This window comes from Corvus hawaiiensis, chromosome 4, assembly GCF_020740725.1.
Source record: "Corvus hawaiiensis isolate bCorHaw1 chromosome 4, bCorHaw1.pri.cur, whole genome shotgun sequence".
Classification (NCBI taxonomy): Eukaryota; Metazoa; Chordata; class Aves; order Passeriformes; family Corvidae; genus Corvus; species Corvus hawaiiensis.
In genome coordinates, this window is record NC_063216.1 from 58,149,591 (window position 1) to 58,168,720 (window position 19,130).

At 39.2% G+C, this 19,130-nt stretch overlaps 1 protein-coding gene across 1 annotated transcript; it reads left to right on the plus strand.

Annotated features, from left to right (window-relative positions):
- The first annotated feature begins 242 nt into the window (after positions 1-242).
- Positions 243-18,615, plus strand: LOC125325418 (hyaluronidase-1-like). Its single transcript, XM_048302443.1, has 4 exons — positions 243-629; positions 9,808-10,761; positions 16,670-16,759; positions 17,912-18,615. The coding sequence occupies exons 2-4, from the start codon at positions 9,844-9,846 to the stop codon at positions 18,338-18,340; spliced, it is 1,437 nt and encodes a 478-aa protein (XP_048158400.1). The 5' UTR covers positions 243-629; positions 9,808-9,843; the 3' UTR covers positions 18,341-18,615.
- Positions 18,616-19,130: the final 515 nt, after the last annotated feature.

The window sequence follows — 19,130 nt, forward strand, 5'->3', positions numbered from 1 at the left end:
GCTTGGTGTTGTGTGCAAAGTGAGGGTGCCCTTGATCACCCTGTTCATGTTACTGACAAAGACATTAAACAGGACTGTCCCCGATGCTGAGCCCTGGGGAACACCACTGATGACTAGCTGCCGACTGGACTTGAGTCTATTCACCACCAATCTTTGGACTCAGCCATCCAGACAGTTTTTAAAATAACTCTTCCTGAACTATTTTGTTTGCTTGGTTTTGCCAGCATCCCTGCTTCTCCCCGTGCTGCAGTGACCTAGATGTCCCTTCTGCAAATGCCTGGTGCTGCTGAGTCCAGAGTGTGTAACTCTCAAAACACAACTTAATTCCTCTCGAATACCAGTCCAGTTGATCCCTTATCAGTCATAAAAGGAGGCAATACAAAATTATTACAGAACAAGCCCAGATGCTTACAAGTAATACATCTACCTTTTAAATTAACTTATCTACTTATTTTACAATTAGATGATGAGTGTGTGTTTAGGTAAAATTCTGCCCTCATCTTTGAATGCCGTCAGTTTCTCATTAGTTAAAAGCCCACTCATTAGGAGGAGCACATTCCTGGGACAAACACATCAGCTGTTGTAAATTGTTTCAGCAAAGTTTGCTGCTATTCCTTGATTTTATAGAGGTAAGTGCCATGTTATTTACTCAATTAACAATCAGTAAAGACAAAGTTTTCACTTCTGCTTGTAGTCTACCAGTTAGGAAGGATTTCTGTGTTGTTTTCTGTATCATGTCAATTCTGGACTATATTTTATTTCTTGGTTTGTAGTTTTATCTGTCAAATAGCTATTTGGTGCTTAACACTCCAATGTGCATCAGCAATTTTAGGCTAGAAAAGTGATATTGAAATGGTGTTTGTAAATAAAATTCACATTAAAAAAAAAAAAAGTAATGTTTTGACTTTTGGGATATTTCAGAATTTGATTTATCAATTTAGTACTTAAATGCACTGGGCTGTGCATGCCACACTGCTCACCCAGGGGGCAGCTAATCATATGCTGTTCACATATTTAATCCCATATGAATAATAAAAAAATACTTCTTTCATTAGAAGCAAAACATTCAGGATAATTGTTTCAAAATGGCAGTCACACCTACAAACAGTGCATTTTAAAATAATCTCAAGAGGAGCCCAAAGGAAGATGCAGTTAGTTGTTTGAAAATAAGTTCTATTCGTTAATATTTTGTGTCAATGTATTGAGCTGGGTTTTTGTAGAGCTAGAGTACTTTAAATTCTTTATTTGAAACAATGTAGACAACAGACTAAGCTGTGTATTGGCATGCAAATAAAGTGCAAAGTTAATTTCACCTCAAATGCTTTATGCATATTTTCCAAATTGTCTTGAGTTTCTGCAGCCAAAGTGTGATATTCCCTTTTGTACTATCCAAAGAAAAGGAATTATTTACTGCAAGTAGAGATTCATGGTGGAAATATACAAATGTTTTAAGAGTTTGCCAAAATATTAGGGTTTTTTAGCTGACTAAAGGACACATTTTTCTCTCACAAGATTATAAATGCTTAATAACTCCATGAATTCAACTGGAATATTTCCAGATTTATATCCCTCAATTAATTTCAATTGAATTTTCTTGAATTACACTATCTGAAAGCATAATTTATCATTGTGTCAGCTAAAGTTAATTTAGCTTAGAGCATTTTCTCAGGAATAAGCCAAGGCCTGATTGTAGGCATTCTCTCTGTTATCAATTTGATTTAATTTTCTCTCTTATAAGTGCCTCTAATAACAATAAACCTTTCAGAAAATGAATGTGTGAATTTAGCAGATGGTGTGAAAGAAGCTAAACTATTTTAAATGCTTTGCAACAATGTAAACTCATGTATTATTTATTGAACAGTATTTCTCATTCATACATTCTTATAAGCTATTAAAATTCCACACCAGAAGGTAGGATGTGTTCTATTAGTGCCAATTAATGTTCATGGTCTTCAGCTAAGAATATTTAGTAATAAAATTAGAAGGAAAATCTATAAAAAACTGAGAACTTCTTTACAGAGTGCTCGTGGTTGGCACTTTAATTTTCACCCATTGAAGGTCAGAGCCAGAAGAGTGTACTGAACAATGTTGAGGATGTTAGTCTTAATTATTCAGGGAATTAAGGCTTTAGCAGTTCTGAAAATCAATAAGGCTCCTCTAAAATGTATAAGCCACCAATTTATTTTTCCCCTTTATTCTTTGCATGTGGAGAAGAAATAAATATTAAATTGCATATAAAAGTTCATACTTTCGACATAGATTTTGCAACTTCAAATATTGGAATATATTTTTCTTAGAATACCTTTGTCTTCAGTTTATAATGCAACAGAAGCAAATGGACTGGAATTGAAAATAACAATGCATCAGGCTTTTACATAAAAAAATTAGATTGGTTCTTCATGTATTAGATGCAAGCTAAATTAATGTATTTGATATATAAAATGGTATAATACTGCTGATGTTACATGGTTTCTTCCACTCACAAAATACTTTTTTTTACTCAATCCTTCAGCAATTGAAAAATTGCTTGTGGCACATATATGTTTAATCTCCCTCTACTGCCCAGACAGATTTAGACCATATTACCTTATCTTCCCCTGGTGTTCAAAGTGTCATCAATAATCTGCAGAGATTTAAAATGGCAGCACAATCTTTTAACTGGAATAATACTGGGGACCTGTATCTTTATTTTCCCTCTGTCATTGTGTTGAGTAGCCCTCAGTCTTGCTGGTACTAATGCAGTGACTTGGCATAAGAAACAGTGTGTGAACATGTCAGAGTCTGGCCTCTAATAATTAGAGACAGAGGCATTACAGGTAGATGAGGATAGACCAGGACATACGAAGTATGAAAATGGTTATCTTTAATAGGAGAATTGCAGGCTTCATGGGAAAAATATCTTGTCGATACCAGTTCTTTCCCCTTTCATTCCCATGCTTCCTTGCAGTCTTTTCTCTCAGTTTAAGGCATGACACAAGCTGTACATAGCAGAAACAATAAAGCCAAACAGGAAATGCCTAAGCAGATCGCTGCCCCAAAAGTGACTTAATGTAAGTCTGTGACATGCACCAAAGAATGTCCTCTGGCATTTTGCATTTGCTTTTACATGAATAATCCACAGTTCACAAAAACATCAGCAACGACAGCATATGCCTGGATCCCCATCTCCTTGGTCTTTGAATTTCTTTTCATATATTTACATGAAAATAAAGGGATGCTTCTCCATGCTTTGCAACCTGGTATTTATGCTCACCTACTGGAAGTGAACTGTAATATGTCAATCATATGTTCATTTCTGAACTTTGATCTTTAAGGGAGATTATAAACATAGAACCATAGAATCACAGAATTATAGAATGGTTTGGGTTGGAAAAGACCTTAAATATCATCCAGTTCCAGCCCCCCTGTCATGGGCAGGGATGCCACCCACTAGATCAGGTTTCTCAAAGCCACATCCAACGTGGCCCTGAACACTTCCAGGGATTGGGCATCCGCAACTTCTTAGGGCAATCTGTGCCAGAGCCTCACCACTCTCATAGTGAAGAATTTGTTTCCTGCATCTAATCTAAACTTACCCTCTTTCAGTTTGAAGCCATTCCCCCTCACCCTTTCACTACATGGCCTTGTAAACAGTCCTTCTCCATCTCTCTTGTAGGCCCCCATTAGGTACCAGAAGGCTGCTCTCAGGTCTCCCCAGAGCCTTCTGTTCTCCAAGCTGAACAATCCCAACTCTCTAAGCTTGTCTTTATAGAAGAGGTGCTCTGAGCATCCAAGCATCTTCATAACCTTTTTCTGGACACACTGCAACAAGTCCATGTCCTTCTTACATCGAGGGTCCTGGAGCTGGGTGCAGCACTCCAGGTGGGTCTCAGGAGGGCAGAGCAGAGAGGCAGAATCAGCTCCCCTGGACTGCTGGTCATTATTCTTTTCGTGCAGCCCAGGGTACGGCTGCCTTTCTGGGCTGCAAACTCAGGATGCTGGGTCATGTTGAGCTTCTCATCAACCAACACCCCCAAGTCCTTCTCCTCAGGATATTATGGTTCTTCTGTTCACTTTTTTTGTTAACTTGGGATCTAATCTGAGAAATATAACTGGAGAATTACAAAGATATGTGAGTCAAGAGACTGAAAACTGGTAGTTGTGAGGATACAGTGGATGCTTAATCTCTCTCTAATGCAGTTTTACATTTTTGGCCCACAGAAGGTTTCAGTATAGAATACTTCTGCTGAGATGGACTCAGGTATTCTCTGTCCATTTTACCAGCTTACTAATGCAAGCCATTATTAAACATAAACAGGAAAAGCAAGACTTTTTGCATCATTTTGAAACAGAAAAACAACAACAGAGTGGGACCAAGACAGAGGCAGGCTGGACAGATTTGGTCATTCCTTTATTTCCTAAGAACACAGAGAAATATACATACATGTGTAGATAAACACACTGTAAATACATATTATATGCATATAAATCATACCTCATAGAGAATAATGTATCCATGCACAAGATTTTCAAATTGAGAGAATAATGTATCCATGCACAAGATTTTCAAATTATTTGCAAGCAACTTTGAAATGTGATTGTGTGGCCAAAAAAAAAAAAAAAGCTTAAATACAGTTGAGATGTCTGTATTTCTTAGCCATAATAATAACTTCTACATCAAATGTGGTCAACCTACATTCAAAAAAGAACAGTTCTTCTAGCTGCCAATTTTATACGTTCCTCAGTGGAATTCAAACAATTCAGTTTCATTATTTCCCTTTTTAGGTGTCATCAATTTTATTTCTTTTCCAAGCAAAATTATTTCCTACAGATATGAGAAACACTAGTTAAAAAGAATATATTTGCCATGGAACAAAGTGCAAAGTATACTCAGCAGTTGCAAGACAGGAGTCAATAGCACATTTGAGAGGCTGAAAACAAACTTGGAAAAATGTTGTAAATCTGGTTTAGATCACAAAACGTGACTCTTTTTTGTTGGAAAAATCACCTTTCGTCTGTAAGTCAACTGTACTCTTTCCTGTTCTGGATTTTAAATTATGTTAGTCAGATACTGCTTAATGAGGGAATCATAAGTGGCTGTTACCATAGCAACTAGCCTTTTTTTTTTAAGTTTGTTTCAGAATTCTGAAGTAATTATTGAGTTCAATGACAGATGTGCAGTATAACCCATACTTCACAGATTAAACCAGTTGTGTTGTAGCTAATTGTATGGACAACACTTCAAGTCAGCACATCAATGAGCATAAAATGAGAGGATGAATTTGCTGGCTGTTATGAAATTGTGTTGTCTGGTTCTATGACCAATATAAATATCATAATAAGCAGCAGGTGTAATGTCATGTGCTGCAGTGCAAAAAATGCTGGAATAATCAATAAAAACCATTAGAGAAGAAGAACTGTCCATCTAGAGAACACCATCAGTCTGCATTGGAACACATGGTGTGCCAACAGGTTTATTTAGCATGAGAGTCTATATTTTTATGAATTTTAAGTGGTGTATTTTGTAACCAAAGTGTGAAATTAAGATGGCTAGTTCAGTTGTTTTCAGCTATTTGGAAATCAAAATAGAGTGGAATAATAAACACAGTTGAATACAGGTTGGACTAAGTTAACAGCAGTTGCTTGGGAAAAGTAAATGTTTTTAATTTTTACAAAGATTATGAAAGGAATATGCAGAAATTAACTGATTTTTCCTATTCAAGAAATGGCAAAATTCACACTTACTAAAGGATATATTGAAATCCAGCCATAGCCTGTTTCATCATAAACTGCATACCAGAAACTGAGGCAAATAAAAAACTACATGTTATTTCTTGCAGTGAAAATGTGATCCAGAATTTCCTGAATACAATAAAAAAAATTTTCATCAACCCCAAGAGATTTGTGATCAGACCCCATTTTCTTCATTTATGAAGAATTCATTTTTGTTTTTAGAATATAGAGCAGAAACTCTGAGAGCATATTCTGCTCTGAAAACACTGTAGTGCCACATAAAGCTCTCTGCATCTTTGAGAAGTTAAACTGACCGTGATAATGTGTCATTGAATAAAAAAAAAAAGAAAAAGAAAGGAGAATTCGAATCAAAGTTGATAATGAGCTTCAAGGAGGAATTGTTAGTGTCTGTGCTCATTAAAAAACAGGGATTAAAGCAGTCCAATTAGTGCCCATGCATGAGAATAAAAAGGATGAAGTCCAAAGATAGAGCAATGGAAATTGTAATAAAAGATGTTTTGTTCATGTTTAGAGGTTCTTTCATGCATTTTTGAAACAACAGATAATTTATTTTCTCATCATTCAGACCTATAGGCTTGTCTGCTTTGAAAACTCGTTTCACTTGCCTTCAGAAGAATTTTTAAAGAAAAAGTATCTGTAATTAAATTCCCATCTGCAAATAACATCAGAATTGTGTATGATAATGTCTCCTATGTGAAAAGTGAAATGCTTTGCAATGAAATACAGTGCTTTAATTGCAATGAGGTGCTTTAGCCTTCTAGAAGGTAGGCATGTTGTCTATGCACTTACCAGCTTACTTAGATTGATAGAGATATCCCGGTGACTAATTCCACACAGCTTTAAATAAGGAATTTACAGCAACTTTCGGAGGTATCAAGTATTCACTAGAGGATCCTGAATGACTGTCCTTGACCAGACCCTAACTTCTAAACAGCTTGAGCAGGATTAGACTGATTTCTGCCTTTTTTTGTGGGATTCATCTTGCAGGTACAGAAATCTGCATGTCTAGAATTAAGCAACATGTCCAGCATTCTTCATAATTTCAAAGATTTGGTAAATTCAGCCAAAAGACCCTTGAGAATTATTTGATATTTCCTGAGATAAACATTTTCATTTTGTCACTTGTGGTGTTTTGTCCTGAGTGACCAGATCTGGGGGTGAGCCAGGTGACCTCCAGAGGTCCCTTCCAACCCCAACTACTCTGTTATTTAAAGTCTTGTCAGGAAGAGTAACAAGAATTGCCCAAGAACTAAAAATACACAACTAAAAATTACCCTGCAATATTATCTCCTGACCTAACTCTGTTATGATTTATTATCTGCAATGTTCTAATGTCTAGGGCTCTCAGATCTAGAAAGAACTGTACTGTATTAGTCATTAATGTCTAATTATATGTACATAATAACACAAGGCTGAACAATCTAGCATTTGGATTGTGGGAATAGGCAGCTGGGATCTTTTCCCAGATCTTTTCTTACACAGAAATTCACTAAAGGTCTTTTCTTCTTTCCTGGTGCTCTTCCCATTTCATCTGAGCTACCACTTTTTGAGAAAATTTCTGTTTATCTTATGGATTTGTTCACATGTACTGCAAAGCCATCCAGTCCAAATCATGAAAAATCACTTAGCAATGTAGTGAGATCATTTGCTACATCAAAGAAAAAATGCAGAGCACTGTGGTGCATTCCTCAGTTTGTATAAAACAGGAAGGGAAAGGCAATTTTTCTGGCTTGTTTGTTTGTTTGTTTGTTTTTCTCAGCCCATGCCATTACTTACATGATTATGCAAGATTGCATGAAAATGGAGAAAAATATACCGGTTGCAAGCATAAGACCTCCCTTCAACAGATCAGTGGAGTGACAGTAACCTGGCATCCTTTTTCAGCAGGCAGGGGTTTAAGTAATATCAGCTTGGTGGCAATGGCCCATTTCACTCAAGGATGTTATCTTTAATAGGGTCTAAAGGATTGTGAACAAAATTTTAAAACTTGGGTGCTAAATCTATATTTAGGTTTACAAAACAAGCATTCAGAGAGTGAGTGGGGAAACAATGGAGTATAACTCTAGCTTGGTAATGAGGGCTTGCTCCTGGGGAATCCTGCATTGTGGCTTCTTGCAGTCCTGCCCTTAACTCCCTGCCCCAGCCACTGTTTCATGCAAACTGCCTCCTTCTGATCTTGGGAAGGTGCTCTCATATCAGACCACATGTGGGGGGACTCAATGCTTTTCTGGGACTGAGGATGAAAAAACACAAAACTGAGGATAGAGGAGAGAAGGGCTGTTCTGTAGGAGACATAAGGACAAAGTAGAGTTTAAGGGAAAGGGAGAAAATTAGGACAGCAGTTGCAGACAGGAGAAGAGCCATCAAACCCAGAGCATGGAAGAATGGCATGGAAGAACAAATGACAGAGGAAGAAATCCTGGATTATGTAATTTATTAGAGCCAACATATTTTCAAACAGGGGAAAGTTTTTCTCTTGAACAAGTCTGCCAACAAATTTGGATAGTGGTGCCTGCAGCCTTCCTGTAGATTTGGCATCCCATTACAGATTAAAAGGAAATATGAGAGGAGTACTACAAGATCTAGTATTTAGGGTGGTGTGTTGGCCATACTGGTTTGGAAAGCAAGAAATGTAAGAATCCTGGCTATGAGCTAATGCATGAGTAGGTGTGAAGAGCTCTCCTAGTCTAGAAGAGGAATTCAGTGATTAACTGATGTTAACTGAGAAAATACAAGGGACAAGTAAAACTAGACTTCACAGGCAAGGAAAGAAATCACTAAAATGGATGTAAAAATAGGGAAACATCCAGGTTCAGGGCATTTAAAATTCACATGTCTGGTGCATGAATTGAACCTGCAGTGCACACAGTGATTGCAGTGATTTAACATGTGCCTAAAACAGCGAATGATAAAAAATAACAGCTGAGTTGATGAACTATGTCATACTATATATATTCATAGGGAAACCATTTTAATGACCTCTGCATCATAAAAAGGTCAGCAAAGAGACCCGAATAACAAACCCAGGACAGAGCTGAGTTGTGCTTCTTGGTGAAGAGACTGGAGCAGAGACAGATTTTGGAGCAGAGACAGATTTTGGAGCAGAGGCAGATTCTGGAGCAGCGACCTGTGGACAGTGGGCGAACAGCTGCCCCATGGGGTGCAAAGTGGGGGTGTGTCCAGGGTACCAGCAGCCTTGCAGCACTGGCAGTTCCCAAACTACTGCAGTCCCAAGCCAGTGTGACTACCAGGGAAAACATCGGACTCTGAAAGGAAAAATTGACATGAATACCCCTCATTTCTACAAACTAGCCCTTTTTTCAAAGATACAGCAGGTTTTTCCAGCTAGGTCAGATCTGCTTAATGTAATTTATTTTCTTTAACATATGAATATTTAATTTGTCTTCAGAATAAGTAGCTTAGACCAGTAAGTCATTAATAGTATCCCTCTTCTAACCTGAGGATTGATTATCATTCTTGCATCTATTCATTTAGAAAATGAAAATGAAATTCAGGGGTAGATAACAATATAATTTTTTCATATCCTGAAAATTGCAGAGTTTCTGAGTTGTCTCCATTAATCTGTGTGAGGTAGAAGTGTCTGACTTTTTTTTAAACTACCTTTCCTGTTGTGACCATTAGAATATACAGATAGCAAAGACTGCAACCCCACTGTGATGATCTTCTAGGCAAGTCAGACTGACTACAGCAGAGCTTGTTTGGAAGCTGAAATTTCAAATGAGCGCACATTCTTTTTTTATACTATCATTTTAGGTTATTACTTTATTATCTAGTTTAGTAGACGTGGGGGAGCTAATAAATGTTAAGGAAAGGTCTGAATCAACTGTGTGAGGAGTTGGGGTGAAAAGGAAGTGAAGTTTCCAGACAGCGTAGTCTATAATAAAGTTTTTCAAAGCATTTGAAATTCATTTTAACTTTTACAAGATCAGTTTTGGACTGTTTGCACTGAGTTTAATGTTATCAAAAGCAAATAAAACCAAAAGACATTCCCTTATCATAAAACCTGCTTCCATGCTGCCCTGCTAACATCTTATCTTGGTTTTGTTTTCAAAGGCACATCATAGCAATTTCCCAGAAAAAAAACATACCATGGATGTTTGGGTCAAACAGTTGGCAGTGGTGGCACTGCTTACTCTGGCTGATGCTCATCTGCCGAAGCCGGCACGGGCCCCTCTGGTTCTGCACAAGCCTTTCATGGTTGTCTGGAATGCACCAACCGAGCAGTGCAGGCTGCGGTACAAGGTGGACCTGGATCTTGCTGTTTTTGACATTGCATCCAACATCAATGAGACTCTGAGTGGATCCAATGTGACAATCTTCTATCACACTCATTTGGGATACTATCCCTACTACTCAGATAACGGAGATCCCGTTAATGGAGGGGTGCCCCAGAACGAAAGTCTTATCAAACACCTTAGCAAAGCAAAGTCTGACATTGACTATTGCATACCCATGAAGAAATTTCAGGGACTTGCAGTCATTGACTGGGAAAACTGGAGGCCCCAGTGGGATAGGAACTGGGGCAATAAAAGCATTTATAGAAACAAATCTCTCGAGATTGTTAGGAGACGGCATCCTCGGTGGTCAGAGGACAAAATTAGGAAAGTGGCTAAAGAGGAATTTGAAAATGCTGGCAGGAGTTTTATGAATAACACCATCCTTCTGGCTGAGCATATGAGACCAAACGGTTTGTGGGGTTACTATCTTTACCCAGATTGCTACAATTACGATTACAAAGAACACCCCCAAACATACACAGGGAAATGCCCGCCCATTGAGTCTTTCCGCAATGACCTCCTGCTTTGGCTGTGGAAGGAAAGCACTGCTCTCTACCCTTCTATATACCTGGATTATATGCTGAAGTCAAGTCCAAATGCACTAAAATTTGTTCACTATCGGGTTAAAGAGGCAATACGTGTTGCCTCAATTGCTAGAAAAGACTATATTTTGCCTGTGTTTGTTTACTCCAGACCATTTTATGCCTATACTTTTCATGTGTTAACAGAGGTAAGCAGACAGACTTCTTTCAAAATTTAGAAGTTAGAAATAGCCTCTTAGAAAAAGTATGTTCTAAAAGCTTTTTCTGTATAAAAGCACGTACGCTTTTGTTTTTCAAATTTAAGGCAGCCCCCTGAGAGGAAGTACTGTAGTCACAGTACAAAACTCTATGCCTTTCAGGGGTTAATATTGCAGTGGTTTGGTCTACCTCTGTGAGATAACATTGTATATTTTTAATGAGGGTAATTTAGAAAGAAAGTACAAAGAAATAATTTCCTTAAGGAAATAATTCATTCTGATATTTTAATTCTTATGGGCAGCTTGTGAAATGAACTTGACAAATTTTGTGATGTTTAAAACTAATTAGTGCAATGGAAAGATAAACTTTCATGAGAAAGGAGCCTCAGGGCTTTTTTGTTTCTTTATGCAAATGTAAATTCATTCAGTATAGAAATAAACTAGTCAAGCAAAGTAATCTGTCCTGGAGTTCCTAACTCCATGATGAGTATTGGCCACCTATCTCACTTTTCAGAAGTACAACATCTTCATGTCCAACATTTAGTGCTAAACTGTGGAGTCATTTTATCAAAGAAACACAGTTTTTGAGTTCTGCAATGTTCCATCAATCAGTGATCAAGTGCAATAAATATGTAGTGGCCACAACACTGGTGGTAAATTATATACATGTAAATCTCAGACTTTCTGGATTTGTAATGATGATTGTTGCTCTGACTTTCTTTATGCACATGATAGAGACACACAGACACTTACTCATTTCTCTGGTAGTTGTCTCAAGTGCCAAAAGTTTTTCTTCAGTTTCTATCAATTCCACGAGAAAGGAGAAAATCCGGGGCAGGGAACTCATGGAAATAACCCCTTGATGACAAAGGGCATCTGGGGGTGCTCCATCCCTTTATTTTCTGGAGAGCTGCATGGGAGATTCCTTCTACTGCTGCCAGAGACAAGTTCTTGACTCAAACCAGAACAAAAAAAAGGGAGAGAAGTGTCAAGGTAAAAGGCAAATTCAGTCCAGTAAACCACAGGCTGTGGGGGGCTTCAGCCTGGAGCTGGAGCTGAGGAGGTACAGCAGACCCCTGAGAACCTGAGAAATGTTTCAGGAAGCATATTTTACATAGAAGTAATTAGGAATTTGGTCTGGTTCATTTTCAGCAACCAGGAACTCTCTGGAGCCATTTTGTCTGTGGAAATCACAGGTGCTAGCTGACTCAGAAATTGTGGGCAGATAGGCCAGTCCGGTCCTGAAGGCAAGGAGTCACTGGGGTCAGTACAGGCAGGATGTCACCCGGAACACCTTCACTGAAGAGCTCAGGCTAGGAAATACATAAGAATTCTTCAAATGCAGTCTGCGATAATACATTTTTATAAAATTAATTAGTCCCTTGAGCAGTATAAAAATACCATGAATGTTACTGAAAGTTATGAAAACTAGCATGCTGTTATCAGTTATGTGTGAGTTCAAGATCTGTGGTGGTACATAGTTACTGTTTTACCTTAAGCTGTTTTCCCAACAGTACACTGGTAATTTAGAGTGATGCTCCTCTCAGGTTACATTCTTTAACTCACCAGCCTGTTTTCCACTTGCATGCAGCCATTTACTTTTGGATGCTTTAAAGATCACTTTATAACTCTGCAGCCAGGAAAGATCTTTGCATAGCCAGAGAAACATATTTGGATTATGCTCCACCTCGTATTTTCTCATAAGGACAGCATGGGCAGGATACTCAGCATGGGACAGGGTTTAACATGTGTCCAGGCTACACACATCATCTGTGAGAACAGCTTGGGGTCTGACAGGAACTTGCAGGGTTGCATTTAAAAACCTTCTATATAGGAATGATCCAGCAAATAGTGTTCTTGTGTTCTTTCATAGTCCTGGAGCCACCAGGATAATTTAAATGTGGTTTTGTATGCTCAGGTTTTAGATTAGATTGGTGCTTCTCATTTGACCCATGCCATGCCCCTAAGTGACACTCACAAAGTTACAAACAAGGCATGAAACCTCTGAGCTCCAGAAACTATGTGCATCAAGGTGACAAGGAAAGGTACCAGTGTAGGACAATGACATGCAGGCTAAATGGCCATAGAAAAACTGGAACAGTAGGCAGTTGGGATAGTTACCTGACCTCTGTCAGGGGCTGGGCCAGGAGAACCACAGCCTTGCTCCATTGAGCTGTGCGAGAGCTGTAATTTATGTTCCAACAGAAACAAGACTGACTCATTCAAGGGCTTGTGTGCAAGCCCTTCTGTACACAGGGCTTGTGTAAAATCGCACAGTGGAGTCAGAAAAAATGCTTGTGAGTCAGAGTCACTGAGGGAGAGACACAGGTCTATCAAACCTTCAGAAAGATGAAAGGCCCAGGTCCCAGACAGATGCTGTAGCTGTGTGTGCTGTACCTTTCACCCTGACTGCATCTAGAAATCAGGTGAGTTGTGCATAAGGTGTCTGAGAAATGAATCCTGCTTTTTGTCATGGAAACAATTTATAAATTCTGAATTGAGATCCAAGTCATTATGAAAGGTTTCTGTATTTGCTACGCATGTGTATAAGCAATTTGCCATGTGTGGGTTATTTAGGAACTTTCTGCCTAGACAATTCACTACTAAGTGTGTGGGAGAGGGAAGTCACACAGTAGAATCTGTGCTTCCTGACTAGATGGCTGAAGTCATTAATAAAGCAGGATGACAACTGACAAATGATTAATAATGGATAACAATCCTATTCTTCCCCTACAGATAGTCTTCTCTGATGACCAGGTGTGCATGTGTATAGAGACCACTCCCTGCAAACATGCCAGGCTTGCACTACCATTGCTGAATACAGAAAACTCTTGTCTGCAACAAAGGCTCTTCAAGATTACAGACATACTTATTTTTCTTTCCTCAACATGTGACTAGAACTGACTGTCTTGCTTTGTCTTGAGCTCCAAAACTGAAATGGTTTAGTTCACCTCCTATTTTTTTAATGTCCAATGCAGTGACTTGGGTGATCTAAATACAAAGAAACACTGACAGACATTATAGCCTGCCAAATCAGCTGTCTTTGGAGATAGTCCAGCCTAGTCTTGAGGACCTTAGGCAGTTGCACACTGCCCCCAAAAGCTTGAACAAGAATGAGCATCAAAAGGGAAGAGGCTTTGTCGACTTGTTAATCATTTGGAGAAATACCAGTCGCCCATGTCTGATACAAGGAAAAAATTAGGATTCTCCACCTAGACAGATGCCAAGATATTAATATTTAAAATATCTAATTTTTTTTAAATTGCATGTTCTCTTCCATATGAGGCATTTTTTACACTCTCACAGAAGAGCCATGCCAGTGAGCCCCCACCAATGCCAAGCTGTCCTGTGTGAGGAGAGGCACTTGGTTCCATCCCAACACCAGGACTGCTGTATCTGAGGCTGCTGCTGGAGCTCATGTGCCTCACTCAGTTCTTCATGGAGGCACCTCCTTATCTCTGGCCTCAATTTGCCACTCTCACCTATTAGGAGAGGGACATATCTTTCCTTTTCTCAAAATACCCAAACGAGGAACAAAACCTTTATTTTCTAACCCTGTCTGTAGCGCAGGAGGAGGAAGAAGGTGGTGGTGCCTCCCTCTTTGTATGACCATCAACTGGTCAGAGCACCTACCTCTGGTGCAGAAGCTCTTGGCTCTGTTCTCTTCCCAACCTGCTCAGGATGAATCCAGCACCCTGTGTCAGGCATCAGAAAAGAGTTAAGGAATCATCAGACCAAAAACAACAAGTGATCAGAGAGCAGAAGTAAAAGCAAAGGTGCAACCTCCTGTCCATAGGTCATTTAGGGAAGAGCCCTTCTGTGTTGATGGCTTTAAGGGTTAGTTTTGTCAGTTTTACATGCATATGAATTAGACATGAAGTACTGTAATCTTTTTGTGGATCTGATAAAAATAACAAAAGAAAGATGTGGAATATGGGGTTATAAAAACTAGATTTACTGACTTCTGGTCAAGCAGTCTAATTCCCAGAGCATATTACTTGCAAAAAGTAAGTGTTTGCTCAGGTCTTAGTTCATCGAGCAATGCTAAATATTTATTGAATATTTGTTCTGGATGTCTGATAAGTTTTAATTAATTTGTTAATGAAATCTGATATGTGTTAGTGTGAAATCACTCAACTGTCATGTGAGTAATGTAGAACCACAGTCTGGCCTTTGTATCTGGGTAAACATCATAAAATGTGTTGCAGATGATGAAGGCCTGGGAACCCTCATTACCAACACATCAGACTGTATTTCACATTCTTTTAATATTTGATATTTTGATCTTTAATTAACATACCTTTTTTTTTAAACTGATTAATTAATTAATTCCCATAAGAAATACCCCTCCTCCTTATTTCCCCCTTGAAAAGAATACCTGCAGCCCACACCACTATCCTTTAAAAAGTACTACTGGCCTATATACTTTCAAGAGTAATGACAGTCTCTAGAAGACTGGGTGATCAGCAGCAACAGGAGCTTCAGGCAAGACCAGCTATACTTTATATCACTCTGAACTCTGCACTAAGAGCCAGTAGGCAAGCTCTGCTCTTCCCGATTTTTCCAGGTTCTCCTGCACTGTTTTGTCCAACCTTTAGTTAAGGGTCAAAGCCCCTGCTTGCTCTGAATTCTCTGTAATTGTCTTCAACTCTTCAGTGGATTCTCCCTTTCCCACGACATTTATTTGTGCTTTTTTTTAATATCTCTCAGGCCGCAAATATTTTGGGAATGGGAACTCCATAACTATGCATTGATAAATCAACAGGCCCACTTACACAGAGAAATATATTATTTAGTAGTAATTAACAATAATAACATGGTTCTTCCATTCTATAATTTTGCTTTTCTAAGGTTCCACCACCATACTGAGATAATTTGCTTGGTATTTTGGATTGTTCTCTCATTAAAGATTTGCGAAGACTATATAAAAGACCATCCCTATCTTTTTAAAGGAATTTTCTCTTTGTCAAATTGAGAAATATTTTAATGTCTGTCACTACAAATACTGATCAGTAATTACTTTTTAATCAATTATTGTAGACAGAAATGGTTTTAGATGTAATTGATTATGCCTTGAAATCTGGAGGAAGAAGTTCCTTCCCATGTATTTTTGAAGATTTAATTGCATTCTTCTAGACACAAAATTCATAATCTCAGAGAATGGCTTTAAGACACTTGCAAGATACATTGCCATGCTGTTGGCAAGGCACTGGTGACCCCTGTTCTACACTCAGGCTGCTCTGGTAGAGTTGTATTGTTGCTATTGCTACAACTCAGCTCCTTACTGATTCAATTCTAAAAGTGGACATGGTTAAATCAGTATGCAAACGTGTGTGCTTTTGGGTTTTTCCCCCCACTTGGTACTTGTAGAAAGGAGAGAGGTTAATTTTTCAAAGATGTGTTTCCTGGACGACTAGCTTTCATGCTGGTAGAAACAGCAGCCCTGTAACTCAGTTGGCACGGCTAAAGCAGCATGAGTTAGACCCCTGCCTAAAGCCTATCAACTGCAATTAGATGCTGCAAGGGTGATCCTGTGATGTGTGATGATACTTACCATCACTTGCCAAAAATGTTGCCTCTGTAGGTTTCGTAATCATTCAAAGACTGGTAGATAAAACAGATCACTCAATTCTTACTCCACCAGCTTGGTTGGAGGAACCCTTGTGCATAAACTATAAGGATTTTATTATTTGGTAGGCACACTGATGAATGCCACCTATGTAAACTTTTGGAGAGACACAGCAGAGCTTTCTAAACTAAACAGTGATTTTGTTGTGAAGAATATACCACAGGACCAATGTTGCTTCTGGGAAAAAAAAGAAGTGATTCCCATATCCCAGTGCTTTTTTGCTTTTGTATCTTTGTTTTTCTCATGTGTGGATTTGGCCTTCTTTTTCAGAGGGATCTGGTCAATACCATTGGGGAAAGCGCGGCTTTGGGAGCAGCTGGAGTTGTTCTCTGGGGCAGTATGCAATACGCCAGCTCAGAGGTATGTTGTGCCAATTTATCAGTTCTTAGGAATCACCTCAATACCTCTTCTCTGACACCACACCCTCCATAGCACCTATCTACCTTTGTCAATGTCATCAGCCAACAACTGAGGATGATGGCTCAGTACTACTTTCAGGTCTCATTAGTTTTGTTAGGCTGAGAAGTCCCATTGCTTCAGAGCACATTGTTTTGGGCACGTCATTTGTAGCTTGGTGGAATAATGAGTCCAGGTGAGGAGAAAGACAGGTTTCCAAAAGATGCCGTACAAATATAAGCACAGCTTGTTTTACTGTGTTCTTCTTCGTAACTATGGCAGTTGTCCAGATCCACTGGGAAGGGATGGAGTCTGGACATGAGGTGTTTTCTCTGGTTGCTAATGTTGAAATGTCACATGGAAAATAATGTCACGAGAAAAGCCCTAGTTACTTTTCCCAGGTTCCTCAGACTTTCACAAATAAACCTTCTTGAGGAGATGGGAGGCAGCACTGGAGTTTCCCAGGAGGCATGGCAGGCTAGCCCCCATTCCTAAACCTGGGCTGGCCTTTGGTGCCCACTGTGTGTTTCATGCAGTCTGCTCTTGTACTCCTGAAATCCCTGGCAAAGTACCACTGGCTTGGTACTTTCCTTGGTACTTTCCTTGGTACAGGAAATCTGAACTGGAACTTTCTAGCTGCAATTGCAGCAACTTCTGTGCTGGTTTATGAAAATTATGTGGCCCCTGGTAAACTGAAGGTATTGGAGTGATCAGGGCCAAAGTGGTGACTTAATTTGTGCTTTAAAACCTGTTAGTCCCATGAACTTCTCTTAGTAAGCAGTCACCAGAAATGTCTACTTAAGGAACCTGTTAGTCTCAGATTACCGTATCAGCTCTCTTCCTGCTTCCTGGGACTCCTCCCTTGTCTCATACTGTATGGCCCTAGCAGGAACTCAAATAGAAACTATAGTAGAGGTCAATACTTTTCTAATCTTACCCATGGAAATAAGTTCATTGAAACCTAATAGATCACTCCAGTATGTACATCCAACAAGATTTATCTCAATGTATTACTTTAGGCAAGAACAGTTTAGTACTGGCATCTTTTTACATATAATAAACTTGGACATGGTGCTAGATACTGAGAAATGTGTCATGGTCTTCTATTATTCACAGGAGAGCTGCCTAACCGTGAAGCAGTACATTGACGGACCTTTAGGACACTATGTCATTAATGTGACCTCAGCAGCCAAACTCTGTAGCAAAGTCCTGTGCAAGAAGAATGGAAGATGTATCCGCAAAAACAGCGATTCCTCTGCTTACCTCCATTTGTCACCCACTGATTTTAAGATCCATGACCATCACTCAGAGAGTGGCCCCAGGTTCCAGGTGACTGGTGAACCCAGCCTGGAGAGTATTGAAGCCATGAAGCAGAGATTCATTTGTCAGTGTTACCAGGGCTGGACAGGAATATTTTGTGAATTGCCTGACCAAAGGCTATTGGAGCACTGGGTTCATGTAGTGTTTAGTAGATCAAGAAAAGAAAACCTTTTTGTCTTCCTCTTAGGAGTCATACAGCTTCTTCTGCTTTGTTCTGCACACTAAGGTCTTCTAAGGCAGTGCAAGGGAATAAAAAACGGTACCTCTAAGAGTTCTGTTCCTTAGCAAATTTTTATTGCAAAGGGAAAAGGCACTGTTGATGAAATAATTTTATTCTGTTTAATAATTTCCCCATCCTGGAACTTTTTTAGACACTTAAATTTTGAAAGCATTTTCTTACCAGCTCCTTTACTCCTACCTTGTGCTTCACTTATGTGTTCAACAGATAAAGATTCTGTTGTTGCAGTGGAAGTTTTACCTGAATAAAAAAGTTGAATGAACTTGTACAAAGAGTCAACCATGTAGAAGTTTAAAAAAAAGAACACAGAACCTCTTTGTTTCAGGGCTGGGTGATTTAACATGGTGATGAGGAGAGTCTTGTGGACCAGGGATTGGGAACTGTTCTCTGCAGCTCTTGCTGAAATCAAGTGGTACATTGTATGAGAAGCTGCACTGTGCCCAGAGCCACAACCACTGATCCTACTGCTTCTGCATAAGCAATGTGAAGAGTACAGAGTTATACACCAGCAAACACTTTAAAAAATATACATTTCAGTATTCCAAGGCCTAATTTGATTCATGTTACTTCTAGAGATATCGGTATTTCCAGAACTAGTGTTGTGCCATCTTTGCCAAGATAGTGTTTGACTGAACATCCCTGCAATTACTTTTAGGGGAGGGGATTCTGAGCTCTGAGAGCAGCACTGGCAGCTGGCACCCAGCAGCACTCCTGCCTGAGCAGGAAATAGGGAAGCGCTTCTTTGCTCACCCCAACCCTTGGGAAGGAGGCAACCCT